Genomic DNA, 20,855 nt, shown 5'->3' on the forward strand with positions numbered 1-20,855 from the left:
ACCGTCCCTAAACACTAGGGCTCTTTATCCCCGTCCTGGATGGAGCCGAGACGCACATTCTCGGCCTCTGCTTCGTTCATTGTCTATGGGACTGATATTTCCATCAGTCCCATAGACAGTGACTGAAGCGAAGGCTGAGCATGCACACTCCCGCTCCATTCCGAGGCTGCAGAACCCCAATCTGGGTAGGACCCCCCCAGGTGATAACTTGATTTTTTGGGGAATAACCCTTTAATTTGCAGGCAGCTCCATCTTCTTGATACCTCCTTGTGTCACCCAATTTGTCCCCTATAGCTCATGCATCACAAGTTGTGATTAGCCATGTTAAAAAAAAATGTCCCATATTTATCAGAAGAACTTCCCTGGGGATGATGGGAGTGATTGTCGAACTAGTAGTCAGTTAGGCAATTGCTATATGTGCAGTTTTCCTATACTCATATACTATAGCGCACGTCTTTATAATTAGACGATCAGTTTCTTTGCACCATAAGATTTCTGCTTGCTGTCAGTGAATGGGATCGTTTAACTAACACGGCGCCATGAGCTCCTTTAGTTATAGGGTCAGTAATGCTTTGGATCTTGGCTTTATTGGCAGCCGGGGGTCTCATTTACTGACACAGAGGTGGGCACCCTCCATGCTGACGTTCTCCTCCGTCATGTTTCTGATAAATCTGTAATAAATCCATTTTCTGGTCATACAGCAGGTGTACAGCTGTCCTCAGAGGCTTTTACCCTCATCCCAATCCCTGCTTGCTGTCAGTGAATGAAAACCTTCTCACGTCCAGAAACTGCATCTGGTCGTTACAATGTATCAGTGAAGAGATTTTCCTAACAGAACGCCCACCTACCGCTCATAATAGCAGTGTCTTCTCATGTGGCAGATGGACATGTTTAGGTTGTTACCTCTTACACCCCTATAGCTGCTTTCTTGCTTGGCTACGCTGACACATTGTAACAAATCTTCACCAGTACTAAGACCGGGAGTGTTTTTCAGATATTTTCATTCACTGATACATTGCGGAGATTTTTAAAAATGGTTACTAAAATGCAAAATTAAAGTTCAAGAATGGATGCCACCAATGAGGAAGCGGGAGGAGCCAATTGAGGTTAAACCACACCCCTGAGGAGCTCGTTCAAGCAAATTCTACAGGGGCTGAGTCTTGGATTCCGGAATTGGGGGTGATGAATAAAACATCCTTCAATTTATTTTTCTTTATGGTGTCATGGCTGCCGGATGAACTCTGAGTCCGCGGTCGTCTGATCTTGTGTTCATTTTATTGATACATTTCTATTACAGCACCATGGAATCAATGGTGTTATATAAATAAATAATAATTTAGTCTCTGGTGAGTGAGCAGAGGCCTTCGCTCAGCCTCATCTCTTTGAGTTTCTCTCTCCAGCCTGGCAAGGGGTTAACATCTTGCGTTCTTGTCATTTTATCGATGGAATCCCCTCCGACCGGTCGGACACATTCTGCACATTGTGGAATGACGGCTATGTGGTCGGACATCCTACCTGAGATATGGCGGCGCGTGCCCTCCCCTACCGCGCCCCTCTGCTTCACATATTAGAGCTGGGGGTCTATGGAGAATAGAGACCCCGAAACTAGAGAAGAATCTCCGGCTGTGATACATTGTATCAGTGATGATGATGATGGCGGTGTCCACAGTGCAGCACCGGTCTCGCCCCATTGCATGTGACGGGTTCTGTACATACTCAGATCTGCTGCATATTGGGGGCCTTCGAGGAACGAGAAGATCCCACACCAAGATTTAAAGGGGCTGTAAACTAATGCAATACATGGGGGCAATTTCTGTTACATCCGCACCTACAGGAGCTCAGAGCGTCCATACTGGACGAGATATTCCTCTGGGTCGATACTATGGATTTTTGGGGTCTACATTTAATGGGCGAGAATAGAATGAGACAATCGGTAAAGACTGACATACGGGAAAAAGCGCAGGGGTGGGATGGCGATAGGATTTCCCATAAAGACCACCCTGATATAAGGTGTCTAAGTTTCTGCAGGGGTCAGGAATGCGGTGATACGTGTGGAATATGCAATTTTTGGAGTCAGAATGATGTCGGGCGACATTCCGGGAGAACCAGGGACAAGAGGAGTGAAACTCTCCAGGGGGTGGGGGCTGCATACAATGCCCTATACAAGTGCTGGGTGGGGCTGAGCGAGTATAACCCCCATCAGATGCCTCAATAGTCAAAATAGAACACGTGTCCCCCGAGAGATGGCCTCTGTTAGGGTCAGAAATTGAGCAGAAATTCTCCAAATCCTCCTAAAATATGGCGGTTTCTGCTCCAAAAAGACTCCATGTGCACATACCTTTAGATGCTTTTTTTCGTACCTTTAATATCTGCAGAAGGAAGTTCTGCAGCAGCCGAGACCTATAATATTCAATGCACCGACACAACTGCTGCAGAACATCTTTTAATTAGTTCGAAGCGTGCATCAGGGACATGGAGGAAGAGTCCAAAAAAAATATCACAGATGGTTGAATAGAGGATATAATTTCCGGGGATGGGGGAGAAAATTTCACCATTTTTGGTTTTACGCATCGAAAATAAATGAAGAGGAGACGTGAAATCTTTTCATAACACGGATTTATTCAGTTGTACAAGGGACGAGTGTTACCACAGTGCGTATTAATCATTCCCCGCAGTCACCCCCAGAAAGAATTATAAATATCCCCTAAAATCGGCCCCGTCTCCCACAATGAGCTGAGATTATATACATATAAGACACAATATACAGTGCGGGTGGCATGGGGGGAGGGGCAGCTCACAGCTCTGGGTATGTAGCCAAGATGGCGGCGACCCATGACCGCTAGGTAACAACCAATATGGTGATTTGTGATTCCGCATTGATCGACCCCCCTTCATTGTTACCGAACCATGATTGAATGGGGGTATAAACCAGTGGATGTAAGGGGGGTGGGGACACTCATTTCTATTTACTGGCAGAGCAGGGGTTAATAAAGTCACATGGATGGGTGAGGCACAACGGTCAGGGTTCCTCCTTTTTGTGGTTTGTTTGGTATAAAGTTGCCGATGAGGGTTCTGTAATTACAATTTCAGGTTAAGTTTCCTCGGAGGAAGGGCTTTATCACATGTTGCTTCCTCAGGGGCGGGGCTTCAGTTACACCATATAACAAGGTTATTTACATATAAAATACAGTAACGTGTTTCAGAACTCAGAGGTCATTGCCGATAAATAATTAAAAAAACACAGAACAGCTTGCATAAATCTTTACAGAGTGAGAAAATGCAAAGCGTTCACGTACCAAAAGTCACAACAGAAATAAAAATAATAAAATTAGGATTTTTTTAAATAATCATTAGAGGCCTGGGGTGATATCTACAAAGTTAGAGGATTAAAAAAAAAAAAAATAATAATAATAATAATTTAACAAAAAAAAAAAAAAGTCCCACAAAAAATAAAATTAGTATCAAAGAAAGAGTAAATATGATTTAAAAAATAAAATAAAATTAGAATTTTTAAATATTCATTAGAGGCCGGAGGTGATATCTACAAGGTTGGAGAAGAAAAAAATAAAATAATTTAACAAAAAAAAAAAATGTCACCCAAAAATTAAAATTAGTATCAACAAAGAGTAAATTATTTAAAAAAATAAAAAAAATTAGAATGATCAAGAAATAAAAGTACAAACAACAAAGAATAAACATAAGTGCAGAGATCTGTATTGTCGGGAGGCGGCTGGTTCCGGAGGATCTCGGCTCTCTCCTCCCTCGTTATTACATAGATCATTAATCGCGGCGCACAGTATCCACCAGTCACCTCTCCCTCATTAGCGGAGACAATGACGTTCCGCTGCCAGGAGAAGCAATTACATGAAATGTATTTACACCCAGAGAACCGTAATCACTGCAAAAAGTCAACATGAAAGGGAGAAAACAAATCGGCCTCTGTCCTTTTATAAATATGTAGCATTTTACTTAATTCTTGGATTCCTCCGGGGACGGCTCGTGCTTCTCTTACAGTTTGGATGGAAACCTGGCAGGAGGCAATGGAGTGGCGCCCCTAGTGGCCTGAATCATAACTTCACCACTTTAAAAAAATAAATTAAAAAATGACATGTGAGAAGAACATGACAAACTCAGAGCAATTTGTTTCTGGTTAGCTTTTTTTAAAAAAAATTTAATTGGGGGTATTTGATAAGTTTTCACGCCCCACAAAGCTTTAAAAAAGAAAAAAACAAGAAAAAAAAATCGTTACTGTCCACAGAAATGATCGGTCGTTCCTCCAGGCAGCGCGTTTTAGTGAGCAGAGCACTCTGCAAATAATGAGTTTTTACATGAGGGTAATAGTCATTAACCTTCATTACCAGCCGCCTAAGTGGATGCCGATTAGCTCTTCAGCTCTGCATTAACGTTCACCAAGACAAATGACAATCCGCAGCCGGCGCTGATCAATTCCACCCGGCGTGCCGCCCTCCTGCAAGAAAAGCCTTGGTGCAAAGCAAATCCACAATTTCATGAATGCAAAAGGTAAAAAAAACAAATGTTGAATATCTGGCATAGAAAGTTACTACTTTCCATATCACTTTTTTTTTTTTTTTTTTTTTTAAAGGGACTGGTTAAAAGGAAGCAATGTTTTTTTTTTTCTTTACACAAATTTTTTTTATTTTTTTTCAACTCAAAATGCAATTTTGATAAATTATCTTTAAGATACAATTTGATGGATTTTTTTTTTTTTTTTAAACCTTGGTCCCATTTTTCTTTTTAATTAAATTCACTAATTTTTGTTTATAGCCCAACTCATCATGTGCAACTGTTTTAAAAAGTCTCAAACTTTGGCGCAATTAAACTAGAGTACAACATCTGCCGATCTTTTTTTCTTGTGGCTTTTTAAAAGGACAATTGCTCTAATCAGGTGCAAAAAAAAAAGAAAAAAAAAAAGAAAGAGGGCTCTGTAATTTCAATTTCGGATTAAGTTGCATTAAGAGGTTTCCTCGGAGGAAGGGCTGGTGTTTCCTCAGGGGCGGGGCTTCAGTTACACAATGTAACAAGGTTATTTACAAATAAAATACAGGAAAAAAAATAAAAACTTAGACGATTTTTTATTTTGTGCAAAATTCATTACTCCACGTGAACCATTATGAAGAATTTGGTGCCAAAAAATGTGATTGAATAACACGAGACAAAAAAATAAAAAAAAGAAGGAAAAGTTGAATTGTACATTTTTAGTTGCTGGGAAAAATGATCATAAAGAATTGACATTTAAAAAAAAAAATATTTGAAAAATCTAATTAGATTTTTGTGTAATAAATAAAAATAATTCTACGTTTTTTATTTTTAAGTTCCAAGTTTCTAGGGGGAATTGAAGGCACGAGCCAATATGTGGGGGATAGGTAGAAAAGGTGAGATTGCAGTATATAAGTGACATCATATATGAGTCTGATGACATCAGCGCACATTATAGCCCCCTATGCAGCAGAAGGAAGCGGAGAATAAAACGAGTGCAATTACCATGGAATGGAATAAATAATCGCAGCCCGTGACGGTGATTTAATACTGGGCATAATCCAAGTCTTAATTTGCTTTCAGACCCACTTCCTGCCCATCTCGAAGCAGACATGGACATGGATAATTGTATGGGGATCTGTCTGCTGGGATAGGTCATCAATTATCATTAACCCCTGCATGGAAGTGCAATCCACAGACTGCATTGGTTTGTGACATAGTGTATATATACACACACACACACACACACACACACACACACACACACTAAGTGTTAACGTAGTTTTCCTTTTTGTAAATTGAGGTGAAATTGCTCCCGCATCCCCACACAAAATCACTAAACACAACAAGTTACGAATTCCAGCACAAATGATCTGCTGTTTGGTTTCGGTCTCCTCGTGGGCGTGGCTTGGAAGAGACCAACTATCAAATATGTGATTCGAAATAAGTGAAACCTACAATAAGATGGTTTTAAGGTCTTCTCTCAGCAGTAACTCCGCGTTTGTCCCTCAGTGTGAACCGTCCAGGGTGATCCCATGAATCCTGCGGGGGTGGCCGACCTGTGTGGGGGTCCTCTTTGCTCCAGGTTTCCATACAGAGTCCCTCCCTCTGACATCATACAATGCGGAGCCACAAAGCCCATTCTCTGGCCCCCTCCTCCAGGATTCTCATAGGTGATAATTGGAGGGTCTCTACCCTCTTGGTATTTAGGTTGTGTGCCCCACATCCCGGTGTGAGAAAGTGGAGGTGGGCGAAAAAAGCTAAGTGACCCCTCCCTTCTTAGCGGTTGGGAGTTGTGTTGTTTTTTTGCAGCTTGAGGGTCTCCAAAACTTTCATGCCTTGCCATACTTGGGGGTGGGCCGCGAGGATGTTTATGTGGCAGGTCTGGTTTTGGATCTGTGGAGTCTCGATTGCCTTGGAAATGACCCCCCAGATCTGTTTTTGGGGGGAGATTCACATAAATTGGTTCCTCCCTTCTTCCTTGTTGAAGTCGTGAAGTGATAGACTGACCTCTACCATCTGTGGTCCCCATATACGAGTACGGGATGCTTCCCCCCACAACATACGGACGCAAGTGTGCGGGAGGCGTCCTATCCCAACGCTGGTAACTCAGAAGCTCTGGCTCCGGTGGAGGGCGCCCATACCAACCAGGTGGGGGAACAGAATGAGGGTGAGACGGAGGGGACGCCAGATAGGGCCAAGGCGACTGGATTAATCCATATGAAGCATTGAGTGGTGCCATATGAGGATGAGGAGGGTCTCCCAAAATTTCATAATAGAGGCCCTCGGGCTCTGGCCAAGGAGGAGCATTGCGGTGTGGAGGCATCCGAGGTCCTTCCTCCGGGAATCTGTATGGGGGTGGACGAGTGCGCGGAGGAAAAATGCTTGGAGGGGCCGGAAGGCTGCCAGACCTCGTATGCAGACGAGGCGCTCGTGAAGGAGGGGCGGCAGCTGGGGCCATTTTTCGGAGATCTAGTGGAGTGGATCCGGCTGCCTGCCAAAGCAAAGACGTAAAGAAGAAAAGTAAGCGAGTGCCGCTAAATAAGCTCATGGTGACCTCTGCCACCGTACGCCACCCACGAGGACCTCTGCTGTTGTACGCCGCCCAAGACCCACAAGGACCTCTGCCGCCGTACGCCACCCAAGACCCACGAGGACCTCTGCCGCCGTATGCTGCCCACGAGGACCTTTGCAGCCGTACACTGCCTACGAGGACATCTGCCACCGTACACTGCCCATGAAGACCCGTACTCTGCCCAAGAGGTCCTCTGCCACCGTACACTGCCCACGAGGACCTCTGCCGCCGTACACTGCCCACGAGGACCTCTGCCGCCGTACACTGCCCACGAGGACCTCTGCCGCCATACGCCGCCCACGAGAACCTCTGCCGATGTACGCTGCCCACGAGAACCTCTGCCGCCATACGCCGCCCACGAGGACCTCTGCCGCCATACGCCGCCCACGAGAACCTCTGCCGATGTACGCTGCCCACGAGAACCTCTGCCACCGTACACAGCCCATGAGGACCTCTGCCGCCATACGCCGCCCACGAGAACCTCTGCCGATGTACGCTGCCCACGAGAACCTCTGCCGCCGTACACTGCCCACGAGGACCTCTGCCGCCATACGCCGCCCACGAGAACCTCTGCCGATGTACGCTGCCCACGAGAACCTCTGCCACCGTACACAGCCCATGAGGACCTCTGCCACATATGCCGCCCACGACAACCTCTGCCACCATAAATCACCCACAACGACCTCTGCCACCATACACGACGACCTCTACCGCCATACTCCGCCCACGAGGACCTCTGCTGCCATACACTGCCAACAATGACCTCTGGCACCTACAATCACCTGTGTTACTACACACAGTCCATACCTTCATATAATGATAGTAAGTGGCCTTTCCAGCCATACACTAGTCTGTGATGTCCTGCACCACCCTATACTGATCTCTGAGGTTGTGCGTCACCTATACTGGTCTCTGACGACCTGCACCACCCTATACCGGTCTCTGATGGCCTGCACCACCCTATACTGGTCTCTGATGGCCTGCACCACCCTATACTGGTCTCTAATGGCCTGCGCCACCCCATACTGGTCTGTGATGGCCTGTGCAACCCTATACTGGTCTCTTAATGGCCTGCGCCACCCCATACTGGTCTGTGATGGCTTGCACCACCCTATATTTGTCTGTAAAGGTCGGTGCCACCCTACACTGGCCTATGATGGCCTGCACCACCCTATATTTGTCTGTAAAGGTCGGTGCCACCCTATACTGGCCAATGATGGCCTGCACCACCCTATACTGGTCTCTGATGTCCAGCGCCACCTATACTGGTCTCTGATGTCCTGCTCCACCCTACACTGGTCTGTCATATCCTGCGCCATCCTATACTGGTCTATGATGGCCTGCGTCACCTATACTAGTCTCTGGCGACCTGCACCACCCTATACTGGTCTCTGACGACCTGCACCACCCTATACTGGTCTCTGATGGCCTGTGCCACCCTATACTGATCTCTGATGGCCTGCGCCACCCCATAATGGTCTGTGATGGCCTGTGCAACCCTATACTGGTCTCTAATGGCCTGCGCCACTCCATACTGGTCTGTGATGGTCTGCACCACCCTATATTTGTCTGTAAAGGTCGGTGCCACCCTATACTGGCCTATGATGGCCTGCACCACCCTATACTGGTCTCTGATGTCCTGCGCCACCTATACTGGTCTCTGATGTCCAGCGCCACCTATACACCTATACTGGTCTCTGATGTCCTGCTCCACCCTACACTGGTCTGTCATGTCCTGCGCCATCCTATGCTGGTCTGTAATGTCTTGTGCCACCCTATACTGGTCTATAAAGATTGGTGCCACTTTATACTGGTCTTGGAAGAGCAGCATCACTGGTCTGTGCAGATATGGGCCATTCGATAGTATTATGTAATATTTAGCATGCCTTTGAGCCTCCTCACCATTGTACTGTGCACCTGGGGTCTTGGTGGCCGATGCTGGGTGGTGATCTTCTCACTGGGGCACATTACGGGGGGCCGCAGCTCTGAGTACAGGGGACCCTCCCTTGGTGCGGAGCTCTCACTGCACTCCATGGACAGGGAACGTCTGAACACCGAGGTGGCGGGGTGCGGGGGCCCCGATCTCTGCGATGACTTTGCAGGGACTGTCCCAGTGGATATTGAAGACTGGAGGGCTCGCTGGGCGCTCTCCGCCAATTTCAAGGCCATAACCCGAGCAGGATCCTTGGGCGGTGGCGGAGGGGGCAGCTGTCGCATAACGGACATTGGTGGAGGGGGAGCGGATTGCTGTGGAGAGAGCATCACTCCTGTGAGAAAGGGGTTAAAACACAGATAGGTGTTCAGTACGTGTCCAAATCCTCGCGGCATTCACAGTGTATGGGCGTCTGATACTCCAGTCACAGCCAGAGCTGCAGTCACAGACGGATGGGTCAGTGCTGGCAGCATTCTGAATGCAGCTCTGGGAGGCACCGGAGCATCAGACACGACAGACACGACACAGATTTCTTTTAATAGGGAATGTTCAGGATTTTATAAAATTTGCAATTTAGCAGCAAATATGAGACCATAATAAAATAAAGAGAATTCACCTTCAGATTCTCGCTTCCCAGCACTACGGAGGCCCCCACCATCCTGTAGCTAGTCACATGCTGTACATGATTCACAGGACTGCTGCAGCCAATTACTCATCTACACAGTATCCTGCTGTTCATATCGGCCAGTGATTGGCTGCAGAGATCCCATAAACTATAACAGTGACATAATCTCTGCAGGGACGGTGGAGGACCACCAAACTGCGGAGCAGGGGACCACCAAACTGCGGTGCTGGAAGTACAGGGAACCACCAGAGCTGCGGTGCTGAAGGTGCAGGGGACCACCAGAGCTGCGGTGCTGGAGGTGCAGGGGATCACCAAACTGTGGTGCTAGAGGTGCAGGGGACCACCAGAGCTGCGGTGCTGAAGGTGCAGGGGACCACCAGAGCTGCGGTGCAGGGGATAACCATAGCTGCGGTGATGGAGGTGCAGGGGACCACCAGAGCTGTGGTGCTGGAGGTGCAGGGGACCACCATAGCTGCGGTGATGGAGGTGCAGGGGACCACCAGAGCTGCGGTGATGGATGTGCAGGGGACCACCAGAGCTGTGGTGCTAGAGGTGCAGGGGACCACCAGAGCTGCGGTGCTGGAGGTGCAGGGGACCACCAGAGTTGCGGTGCTGGAGGTGCAGGGGACCACCAGAGCTGCAGATGCAGGGGACCACCATAGCTGCGGTGATGGAGGTGCAGGGGACCACCAAACTGCGGTGCTGGAAGTACAGGGGACCACCAGAGCGGCAGTGCTGGGGTGAATCACTACCATTCAGACTGACAACCGCCATATGATTGAAGGTGGTTGTCAGCCTGAGCAGACCGACATGGCTACAAACCTTTTGGGGGGTCTTCCTGGTTGGGAGCCCCAGTTGCTTTTCCCTTCACCTCCTTCAGACAGGTCTCGCCAAGTCGCAGCTGACAGGACTGAAGCAGCATGTTCAGCATCTGAGGCGGAGGAGACAGACTGCGGGGTCCCTGGTTCCCCTTCTCTGTGACCAAGCGCTCCGGGGGGCTGTGTGACGGGGATGGGGAGCAGCCACCGGTGGGCGACAGGCTGAGTCGGCGAGGTAGGGAATGGCCTTGGCTCGTCACTTCTGCTCTGACTATTGTAGGAGACTTAACTTCTTCATGGTCAGAAAAAGACAGACGGAAAGATAAAGGGTCAAAGCCAAGACCATCCATGTCCGGGAGCGGCGGCGACAGGTCCAGGTCCGCCTCGATCCATGCCGACTGGGGACGCCCTGCTGTGGGAGGAGGGGACGGCACCCCGGGGGGAGAAGGGGACGACTGTGCCAGGCTTTCTGCTGAGCGGCAATGTGGCAGCCGGGTGGTGAGGCCGTCACTTGTGGAGCGCGGGCGGCGGAGGCGCGAGGTCCGGTGAAACCCTAAAAAGGAACGAGAGAAAGACAGAGCAGTTACCCAAATACAATGTCCGGGAAATGCTCAGATACTGCTCCATTCTCAACAATTTATAAATTCGGGAGACCTAAGACGCCATTAATAGCCCCCAGCCCTCCTCCGCCATGCTGAGAATCACAGACGGCTCCATTATAAATGCTGAGACGTGAAAGGAGCTCCCCCTGCTGGACGCACGGTGCAATAATCCCACCTGTCACAGCAGAGGGGAGCGCAGCGCAGCCCCCCAAAATATAGACCTGCACCAACCACAACAACAAGGTGATCGTGTCACAGGTCAGAGTCAGAAAAATAGAAGATTTACCAGTCCCGCTGGTGTGAGAGCACAACGACTCCTCGCTCTTAGCCGAGCGCAGCGTCACCGATTCCAATACTGCAGGGAAAGAAAAAGAGAGAGGAGTAAGGAAACAGTCAGCAAGAAACGCAATAGTAACGATAACAATACTATACATCACCTCGTTGGTGGGCCGCAGTCTCCCGGAGACCACCAGAGCGAGACTTCTTCTGCTGTGATGAATGTTTTCCTATAGCAAAAAATGTTCTCCAGCTGCTTCCACCGCCAGATTTCTTCCTGCTACGCGGACCTTTCCTATAAAAGTAATAGCATTATATCAGTAGTATTCTTCTACATAAAAGCAGTATTATAGTAGTTATATTCTTGTAGATAGGGAGCAGTATTATAGTATATTCTTGTATATAGGGGGCAGTATTATAGTAGTTATATTCTTGTACATAGGGGCAGTATTATAGTAGTTATATTCTTGTACATAGGGGGCAGTATTATAGCAGTTATATTCCTGTACATAGGGGCAGTATTATACTAGTTATATTCTTGTACATAGGGGGCAGTATTATAGTAGTTATATTCTTGTACATAGGAGCAGTATTATAGTAGTTATACTCTTGTACATAGCAGTATTATAGTAGTTATAATCTTGTACATAGGGACCAGTATTATAGTAGTTATATTCTTGTACATAGGAGCAGTATTATAGTAGTTATATTCTTGTACATAGGAGCAGTATTATAGTAGTTATATTCTTGTACATAGGTGCAGTATTATAGTAGTTATATTCTTGTACATAGGAGCAGTATTATAGTAGTTATATTCTTGTACATAGGGGCAGTATTATAGTAGTTATATTCTTGTACATAGGAGGCAGTATTATAGTAGTTATATTCCTGTACATAGGGGCAGTATTATAGTAGTTATATTCTTGTACATAGGGGCAGTATTATAGTAGTTATATTATTGAAAATAGGAGCAGTATTATAGTAGTTATATTCTTGTACATAGGGGCAGTATTATAGTAGTTTTACTCTTGTACATAGCAGTATTATAGTAGTTATATTCTTGTACATAGGGACCAGTATTATAGTTGTTACAGTCTTGTACATAGAGGCAGTATTATAGCAGTTATATTCTTGTACATAGGAGCAGTGTTATAGTAGTTATATTCTTGCATATAGGGAGCAGTATTATAGTAGTTATATTCTTGTACATAGGAGTATTATAGTAGTTATATTCTTGTACATAGGCGCAGTATTATAGTAGTTATATTCTTGTACATAGGAGCAGTATTATAGTAGTTCTATTCTTGTACATAGGGGGCAGTATTATAGTAGTTATATTCTTGTACATAGGAGCAGTATTATAGTAGTTATATTCTTGTACATAGGGGCAGTATTATAGTAGTTATATTCTTGCACAGCAGCAGTATTATATTAGTTATATTCTTATACATAGGGACAGTATTATAGTAGTAATATTCTTGCACATAGGAGCAGTATTATAGTAGTTATATTCTTGTACAAAGGGGGCAGTATTATAGTAGTTATATTCTTGTACATAGGGACAGTATTATAGTAGTAATATTCTTGCACATAGGAGCAGTTGCACATAGGAGCAGTATTATAGTAGTTATATTCTTGTACAAAGGGGGCAGTATTATAGTAGTTATATTCTTGTACATAGGGGCAATATTATAGTAGTTATATTCTTGTACATAGGAGCAGTATTTTAGTAGTTATATTCTTGTACATAGGGGGCAGTATTATAGTAGTTATATTCTTGTACATAGGGGCAGTATTATAGTAGTTATATTCTTGTACATAGGGGCAGTATTATAGTAGTTATATTCTTGTACATAGGAGCAGTATTATAGTAGTTATATTCTTGTACATAGGAGCAGTATTATAGTAGTTATATTCTTGTACATAGGAGCAGTATTATAGTAGTTATATTCATGTACATAGGAGCAGTATTATAGTAGTTATATTCTTGCACATAGGGGCAGTATTATAGTAGTTATATTCTTGTATATAGGGGCAGTATTATAGTAGTTATATTCTTGCATATAGGGGCAGTATTATAGTAGCTATGTTCTTGTATATAGGGGCAGTATTATAGTGGTTATATTCTTATACTTTGGGAGCAGTATTATAGTAGTTATATTCTTATACATAGGGGGCAGTATTATAGTAGTTATATTCCTGTACATAGGAGCAGTATTATAGTAGTTATATTCTTGTACATAGGAGCGGTATTATAGTAGTTATATTCTTGTACATAGGGGGCATTATTATAGTAGCTATATTCTTGTACATAGGAGCAGTATTATAGTACCTATATTCTTGTACATAGCAGCAGTATTATAGTAGCTATATTCTTGTACATAGGGGCAGTATTATAGTAGTTATATTCTTGTACATAGAAGCAGTATTATAGTAGATATATTCTTGTACATAGTGGCAGTATTATAGTAGTTATATTCTTGTACATAGGGGGCAGTATTATAGTGGTTATATTCCTGTACATAGCAGCAGTATTATAGTAGTTATATTTTTGTACATAGGAGCAGTATTATAGTAGTTATATTCTTGTACATAGGAGCAGTATTATAGTAGTTATATTCTTGTACATAGGGGCAGTAATATAGTAGTTATATTCTTGTACATAGGGGCAGTATTATAGTAGGTATTCTTGTACATAGGAGCAGTATTATAGTAGTTATATTCTTGTACATAGGAGCAGTATTATAGTAGTTATATTCTTGTACATAGGGGCAGTATTATAGTAGGTATTCTTGTACATAGGAGCAGTATTATAGTAGTTATATTCCTGTACATAGGGGCAGTATTATAGTAGTTATATTCCTGTACATAAGGGCAGTATTATAGTAGTTATATTCTTGTACATAGGGGCAGTATTATAGTAGTTATATTCTTGTACATAGGGGCAGTATTATAGTAGTTATATTCTTGTACATAGGGGGCAGTATTATAGTGGTTATATTCTTGTACATAGCAGCAGTATTATAGTAGCTATATTCTTGTACATAGGGGCAGTATTATAGTAGTTATATTCCTGTACATAGGAGCAGTATTATAGTAGTTATATTCTTGTACATAGGAGCGGTATTATAGTAGTTATATTCTTGTACATAGGGGGCATTATTATAGTAGCTATATTCTTGTACATAGGAGCAGTATTATAGTACCTATATTCTTGTACATAGCAGCAGTATTATAGTAGCTATATTCTTGTACATAGGGGCAGTATTATAGTAGTTATATTCTTGTACATAGAAGCAGTATTATAGTAGATATATTCTTGTACATAGTGGCAGTATTATAGTAGTTATATTCTTGTACATAGGGGGCAGTATTATAGTGGTTATATTCCTGTACATAGCAGCAGTATTATAGTAGTTATATTTTTGTACATAGGAGCAGTATTATAGTAGTTATATTCTTGTACATAGGAGCAGTATTATAGTAGTTATATTCTTGTACATAGGGGCAGTAATATAGTAGTTATATTCTTGTACATAGGGGCAGTATTATAGTAGGTATTCTTGTACATAGGAGCAGTATTATAGTAGTTATATTCTTGTACATAGGAGCAGTATTATAGTAGTTATATTCTTGTACATAGGGGCAGTATTATAGTAGGTATTCTTGTACATAGGAGCAGTATTATAGTAGTTATATTCCTGTACATAGGGGCAGTATTATAGTAGTTATATTCCTGTACATAAGGGCAGTATTATAGTAGTTATATTCTTGTACATAGGGGCAGTATTATAGTAGTTATATTCTTGTACATAGGGGCAGTATTATAGTAGTTATATTCTTGTACATAGGGGGCAGTATTATAGTGGTTATATTCTTGTACATAGCAGCAGTATTATAGTAGCTATATTCTTGTACATAGGGGCAGTATTATAGTATTTATATTCTTGCATATAGGGGCAGTATTATAGTAGCTATGTTCTTGTACATAGGAGCAGTATTATAGTAGTTATATTCTTGTACATAGGAGCAGTATTATAGTAGTTATATTCTTGTACATAGGGGCAGTATTATAGTAGGTATTCTTGTACATAGGAGCAGTATTATAGTAGTTATATTCCTGTACATAGGGGCAGTATTATAGTAGTTATATTCCTGTACATAAGGGCAGTATTATAGTAGTTATATTCTTGTACATAGGGGCAGTATTATAGTAGTTATATTCTTGTACATAGGGGCAGTATTATAGTAGTTATATTCTTGTACATAGGGGGCAGTATTATAGTGGTTATATTCTTGTACATAGCAGCAGTATTATAGTAGCTATATTCTTGTACATAGGGGCAGTATTATAGTATTTATATTCTTGCATATAGGGGCAGTATTATAGTAGCTATGTTCTTGTATATAGGGGCAGTATTATAGTGGTTATATTCTTGTACATAGGGGGCAGTATTACAGTAGTTATATTCTTGTACATACGAGCAGTACTATAGCAGTTATATTCCTATACGTAGGGAGCAGTATTATAGTAGTTATATTCTTGTACATAGGGGGCATTATTATAGTAGCTATATTCTTGTACATAGAGGCAGTATTATAGTAGTTACTTTCTTGTACATAGGGGCAGTATTATAGTAGTTATATTCTTGTACATAGGAGCAGTATTATAGCAGTTACATTCTTGTACATAGGAGCAGTGTTATAGTTATATTCTTACATATAGGGGCAGTATTATAGTAGTTATATTCTTGTATATAGGGGCAGTATTATAGTAGTTATATTTTTGCATATAGGGGCAGTATTATAGTAGCTACATTCTTGCATATTAGGGCAGTATTATAGTAGTTATATTCTTGTAAATAGGGGCAGTATTATAGTAGTTACCGTATATCCTTCTACATAGGGGCCCATGTGTTACCTTTCATCACTGCTCTCTATCACCCTCTCTTGCTTGTTGGGTGAAATTTTTTCAGCTCCTAGTTTCTCGGCTGCCTCCCTTTGGCTCTGACTCCGTGCCTGAGCCTCCTGCAGACTTACAAGGCGACCTGATGGACAACCACCCAGAGAGCGAGGTCTTATTGGCCCACAGCGACCTGTAAGGACAGAAGAGAGAATTATAGCTTATAACATTTTGGTGCTGCCTAATGGAAATCTCTACACAATATTCTAAATAAAGGACCAATAAAATCACTGGAGCTTTGCTTAGAAAGTTGTGACAGAGATTTTAAGTAAGAAGCTCTAAAAGTGGTTGATGTAGTAGTAGTTTTGGATGGATTTTACCTTTATTACGTCTGGCAGACATACTCTTTATACTATCTCTGCATAAAAAGTATTAGTTATAGAAAATTTTGTGGTGAGGTCAAAATTGGCCAGTTTTTGCGGTAATTATATTACCACTTTCCCCTTGTGTATTCCTTTTTTTTTTTTTTAAATTCACTGCTGATTTCTATGGTCTTTACAAGTGGGCGTGGCACACAAGACTCCTCGTGGGCATGGCACACAAGACTCCTCATGGGCGTGTCTTTCCGCTGTTCTACATAATTACTTTGTGATTAATACCCTCTTGGTTAAGGCCATTAAGACTAGGTCTAACTTAAAATGCCCATATCTAAGGAAACGTATGGCGGCTTTAAGAAAAAATGGAGTACTCGGGAGCAGTGGATTAAAATAAAAGCAAAAACTGTTTACTTTTGACCTGATGACAAATCCTCCTTAAAATGACATTCCACTTCCATAGCTATAATGTATCTGAATATATTGCATATCTTCATTACTACTTCCATTTTTTTGCACTGTATATTGGGGTGGGACAATCATTGTGAGAATGCATCCCTTCTCTGTTACTGCTAATATAAAAATCTATGGTTGCCGTAATGGAGGTGTGGACGATGTTTAAAGGTGGCTCTTGGTACAAAAATCTCATGAAGACATCTCAAACCTTCTTAAGATGCACTCTGCATAGATTCTCAAGTATTGTGAAATATTGGGAGGGAAAGGAGCCTGAAATATTTGCAAGTGAAGTAAATTGTACAAACAATAAAAAGGATTAAAAATCATAACAGATGTAATAAAATGGAAAAAGTTACAAGTGAGAACTTAAAAGAATGAAATAAAAAAACCTAAGTATAAAATCAAGTCAATAGAAAACATTTTTATTGAGGCTGTCGGGCTGTCATCATTCACAGACATATGGAATATGGCAAAAACATCTGTACCAGCGTTTTGTAAAGCCTAATAATAAGTTAATTTAAAGTTTTTGACTAATTTTATTATAAACCATTCTATAAAAGCTTCCAGCGCCATTGCAACGTAGTCCCGAGAGATAAGCAAAAAGGTAAAACTTATAAAACACATTGAAGCTTCGGCCTCTCTGTTTTGCTAAAAAAAATAAATTAAATTAAAAGCATCCGTGTCACTTCTGAGTTCTACCACTAGGTGTCAGTCTTGAGCTCGGTCTCTGATTTTTCTCTAAGTCCATCTGGGGGTATCTCTGAAGGGCCTGTCTTCTTCTTGGACTGGCACCAAGCTTCGGCTAAGGTTAACAGGTGAATCTTTACGGACGTGCAAGAAGCTCGACGGAGGCCGGACTGTTTTGCTGGTAGTAAGAAGTTTGCAAAGAGAAAAAAAAAAGGGAAATACAAAAGTAGACAGAAATGGATTTAGGTGCTAAACCTTAGCGGCCAATTCTAATTTTCTAATTGAAGCGCTGTCAAGGCGTAGAAGGATGCAAGAAGAGAAAATCAGCTCAGGAGGAAGGTTGGCAAAAGCTGGTGCTGCATCACAGGCAAGAAAAAAAAAATTGTGAGCACCTGTCTTTAGCTACAGAAAGCAAATAGTGTAGAGAATTTCAGCCCGTGCCACCTGAAAAGGCACATGAGCAGCCTAAGAAAGTATCATCACAAAGGCTGAATGTCAGAGTTTCCTAAATATTACTTTTTAGGGCAGTGTGTGATTTTGAACGTGCCCATTACTGTTCCTAATTCTTTCTACGCACCTGTCTTTTAGCTACAGAAAGCAAAGAGTGCAGAGGATTTCAGCCCGTGCCGCCTGAAAAGGCACATAAGCAGCCTAAGAAAGTATCATCACAAAAGCGGAATGTCAGAGCTTCCTAAATATGACTTGTTAGGGCAGTGTGGGGTTTTGAACGTGCCCATTACTGTTCCTAATTTTTTCTAGTTTAATGTAAACTCCCATTCTAGAAATTTATCAACTACAATGCATTAATACTAAAACATACTCAGGACCTAGATCATAATTTATAGGTTGTCTTCAGAGGGGTGGAAAGGTAGCAGAGTCAGTAAAACAGACTGAAGTCACATGCAAGAAAAGAGGGCAGCAGCTGAGGCACAGAGCGAATGTAGACAGGTAAATGTCTTACCAATTGACGTAAATGTGTCACTAAATAGAGTCTCCACATTACACAGCAGGAATTCCACCAGCACCGATTGTACCCGCACTTCCCGGAAGGCATCAGCCCCTGGTGTTCCAACAGACTCCATATCCCGGGACCTGAGAGAGATATAAAGTATAACTAAATATAGATAAAAAGGAATTTCATGGCATCAAATGTTCTAAACTTTCATGCATTTAACCATTTCATGTGTGATACTGTCTCCTGAGTTGCTGTAACTCAGCATAGTCTGTGAGAGGCACACAGTACTACATTCCCCATCATTGCCTCTAACCTCAGAAGGACAATGGTTGGGTATGTCTGACTCACCGAAGGAGATTAGGAGCCCAGATAATGGCGAGGTTCCGAGCGTGCATGCCGGTGCGGTCGCTGTGTGTGCTGAGACAGGACAGATGCCTCATCAGGTACTCAAGGGTCCTGTGGGGTAGAGATAAAAAACACAGGTGTACTTACAGTGAAATCAGAGCCTTATATGAGAAGGCACATAGTTAACCCATCGCTTTCCAACATGGCTCTACCTGTAGTGTGGAGGGGGAAGCTGCTGGATGAGGTCATGGACACGAATGAGCTTCTCTTCTTCAGCAGCGGCGGACATTGCTTCCTAATGGAGGCAACAAAGCGCAAAGGTTCATCAGAGCAGACACTGTTAAATTCAGTACAGCATGTAGTAATAAGGGGACGGACAATCAAATGTAGCCGGGACCCCAGAAATCATTACAGCGTCTACTCACAGTGAACGGATGATACAGACGATACGTCAGCAGAGGGTTCGGGAGCTCACGGAAGTAAAGCTTACACAGAGAACTAACACAGTGCACGTCCTGCAGGTATGTATCCCGGGATAAATCCGGGATCCGCTCACTATCAAACTCATGTCTGGAGAGAGACGGGAAAAGTGACAGCAGCCATAGTCACATACCAGCACACACTGTACATAGGGGCAGTATTATAGTAGTTATATTCTTGTACATAGGAAGCAGTATTATAGTAGTTATATTCTTGTACATAGGAGCAGTATTATAGTAGTTATATTCTTGTACATAGGGACAGTATTATAGTGGTTATATTCTTGTACATAGGGGCAGTATTATAGTAGATATATTCTTGTACATAGGGGGCAGTATTACAGTAGATATATTCTTGTACATAGGGGGCTGTATTACAGTAGTTATATTCTTGTACATAGGAGCAGTATTATAGTAGTTATATTCTTGTACATAGGAGCAGTATTATAGTAGTTATATTCTTGTACATAGGAGCAGTATTATAGTAGTTATATTCTTGTACATAGGAGCAGTATGACAGTAGTTATATTCTTGTACATAGGAGCAGTATTATAGTAGTTATATTCTTGTACATAGGAGCAGTATTATAGTAGTTATATTCTTGTACATAGGAGCAGTATTATAGTAGTTATACTCTTGTACATAGGAGCAGTATTATAGTAGTTGTATTCTTGTACATAGGGGACAGTATTATAGTAGTTATATTCTTGTACATAGGAGCAGTATTATAGTAGTTATATTCTTGTACATAGGAGCAGTATTATAGTAGTTATATTCTTGTACATAGGAGCAGTATTACAGTAGTTATATTCTTGTACATAGGAGCAGTATTATAGTAGTTATATTCTTCTAAATAGGGGGCAGTATTATAGTAGCTATATTCTTGTACATAGGGGGCAGTGTTATAATAGTTATATTCTTTTACATAGGGGGCAGTATTATATATTCTTGTACATAGGGGCAGTATTATAGTAGTTATATTCTTGTACATAGGGGGAGTATTATATATTCCTGTACATAGGGGCAGTATTATAGTAGCTATACTCTTGTACATAGGGGCAGTATTATATATTTCTGTACATAGGGGCAGTATTATAGTAGTTATATTCTTGTACATAGGAGCGGTATTATAGTAGTTATATTCTTGTACATAGGAGTATTATCTTAGTTATATTCATGAACATAGGAGCAGTATTATAGTAGTTATATTCTTGTACATAGGAGCAGTATTACAGTAGTTATATTCTTGTACATAGGAGCAGTATTATAGTAGTTATATTCTTCTAAATAGGGGACAGTGTTAAAGTAGTTATATTCTTGTACATAGAGG

At 42.4% G+C, this 20,855-nt stretch overlaps 1 protein-coding gene across 6 annotated transcripts in view; it reads right to left on the bottom strand.

Annotated features, from left to right (window-relative positions):
- Positions 1–4,605: 4,605 nt before the first annotated feature.
- Positions 4,606–20,855, bottom strand: part of ARHGAP33 (Rho GTPase activating protein 33) — an 80,759-nt gene continuing 64,509 nt past the window's right edge. For all 6 annotated transcript variants that reach the window (XM_077260224.1, XM_077260221.1, XM_077260222.1 and 3 more), the window contains 10 exons: positions 19,472–19,616; positions 19,259–19,341; positions 19,050–19,157; positions 18,708–18,838; positions 16,248–16,422; positions 11,488–11,621; positions 11,337–11,405; positions 10,453–11,001; positions 8,975–9,339; positions 4,606–6,991 (listed from right to left, as the gene is read on the bottom strand). In XM_077260224.1, the coding sequence (XP_077116339.1) occupies positions 5,981–6,991; positions 8,975–9,339; positions 10,453–11,001; positions 11,337–11,405; positions 11,488–11,621; positions 16,248–16,422; positions 18,708–18,838; positions 19,050–19,157; positions 19,259–19,341; positions 19,472–19,616 (2,770 nt within the window). In that variant the 3' untranslated portion in view covers positions 4,606–5,980. The remainder of the gene's footprint in view (positions 6,992–8,974; positions 9,340–10,452; positions 11,002–11,336; positions 11,406–11,487; positions 11,622–16,247; positions 16,423–18,707; positions 18,839–19,049; positions 19,158–19,258; positions 19,342–19,471; positions 19,617–20,855) is intronic.

Source organism: Ranitomeya variabilis, chromosome 4 (genome assembly GCF_051348905.1).
Source record: "Ranitomeya variabilis isolate aRanVar5 chromosome 4, aRanVar5.hap1, whole genome shotgun sequence".
NCBI classification, from domain to species: domain Eukaryota; kingdom Metazoa; phylum Chordata; class Amphibia; order Anura; family Dendrobatidae; genus Ranitomeya; species Ranitomeya variabilis.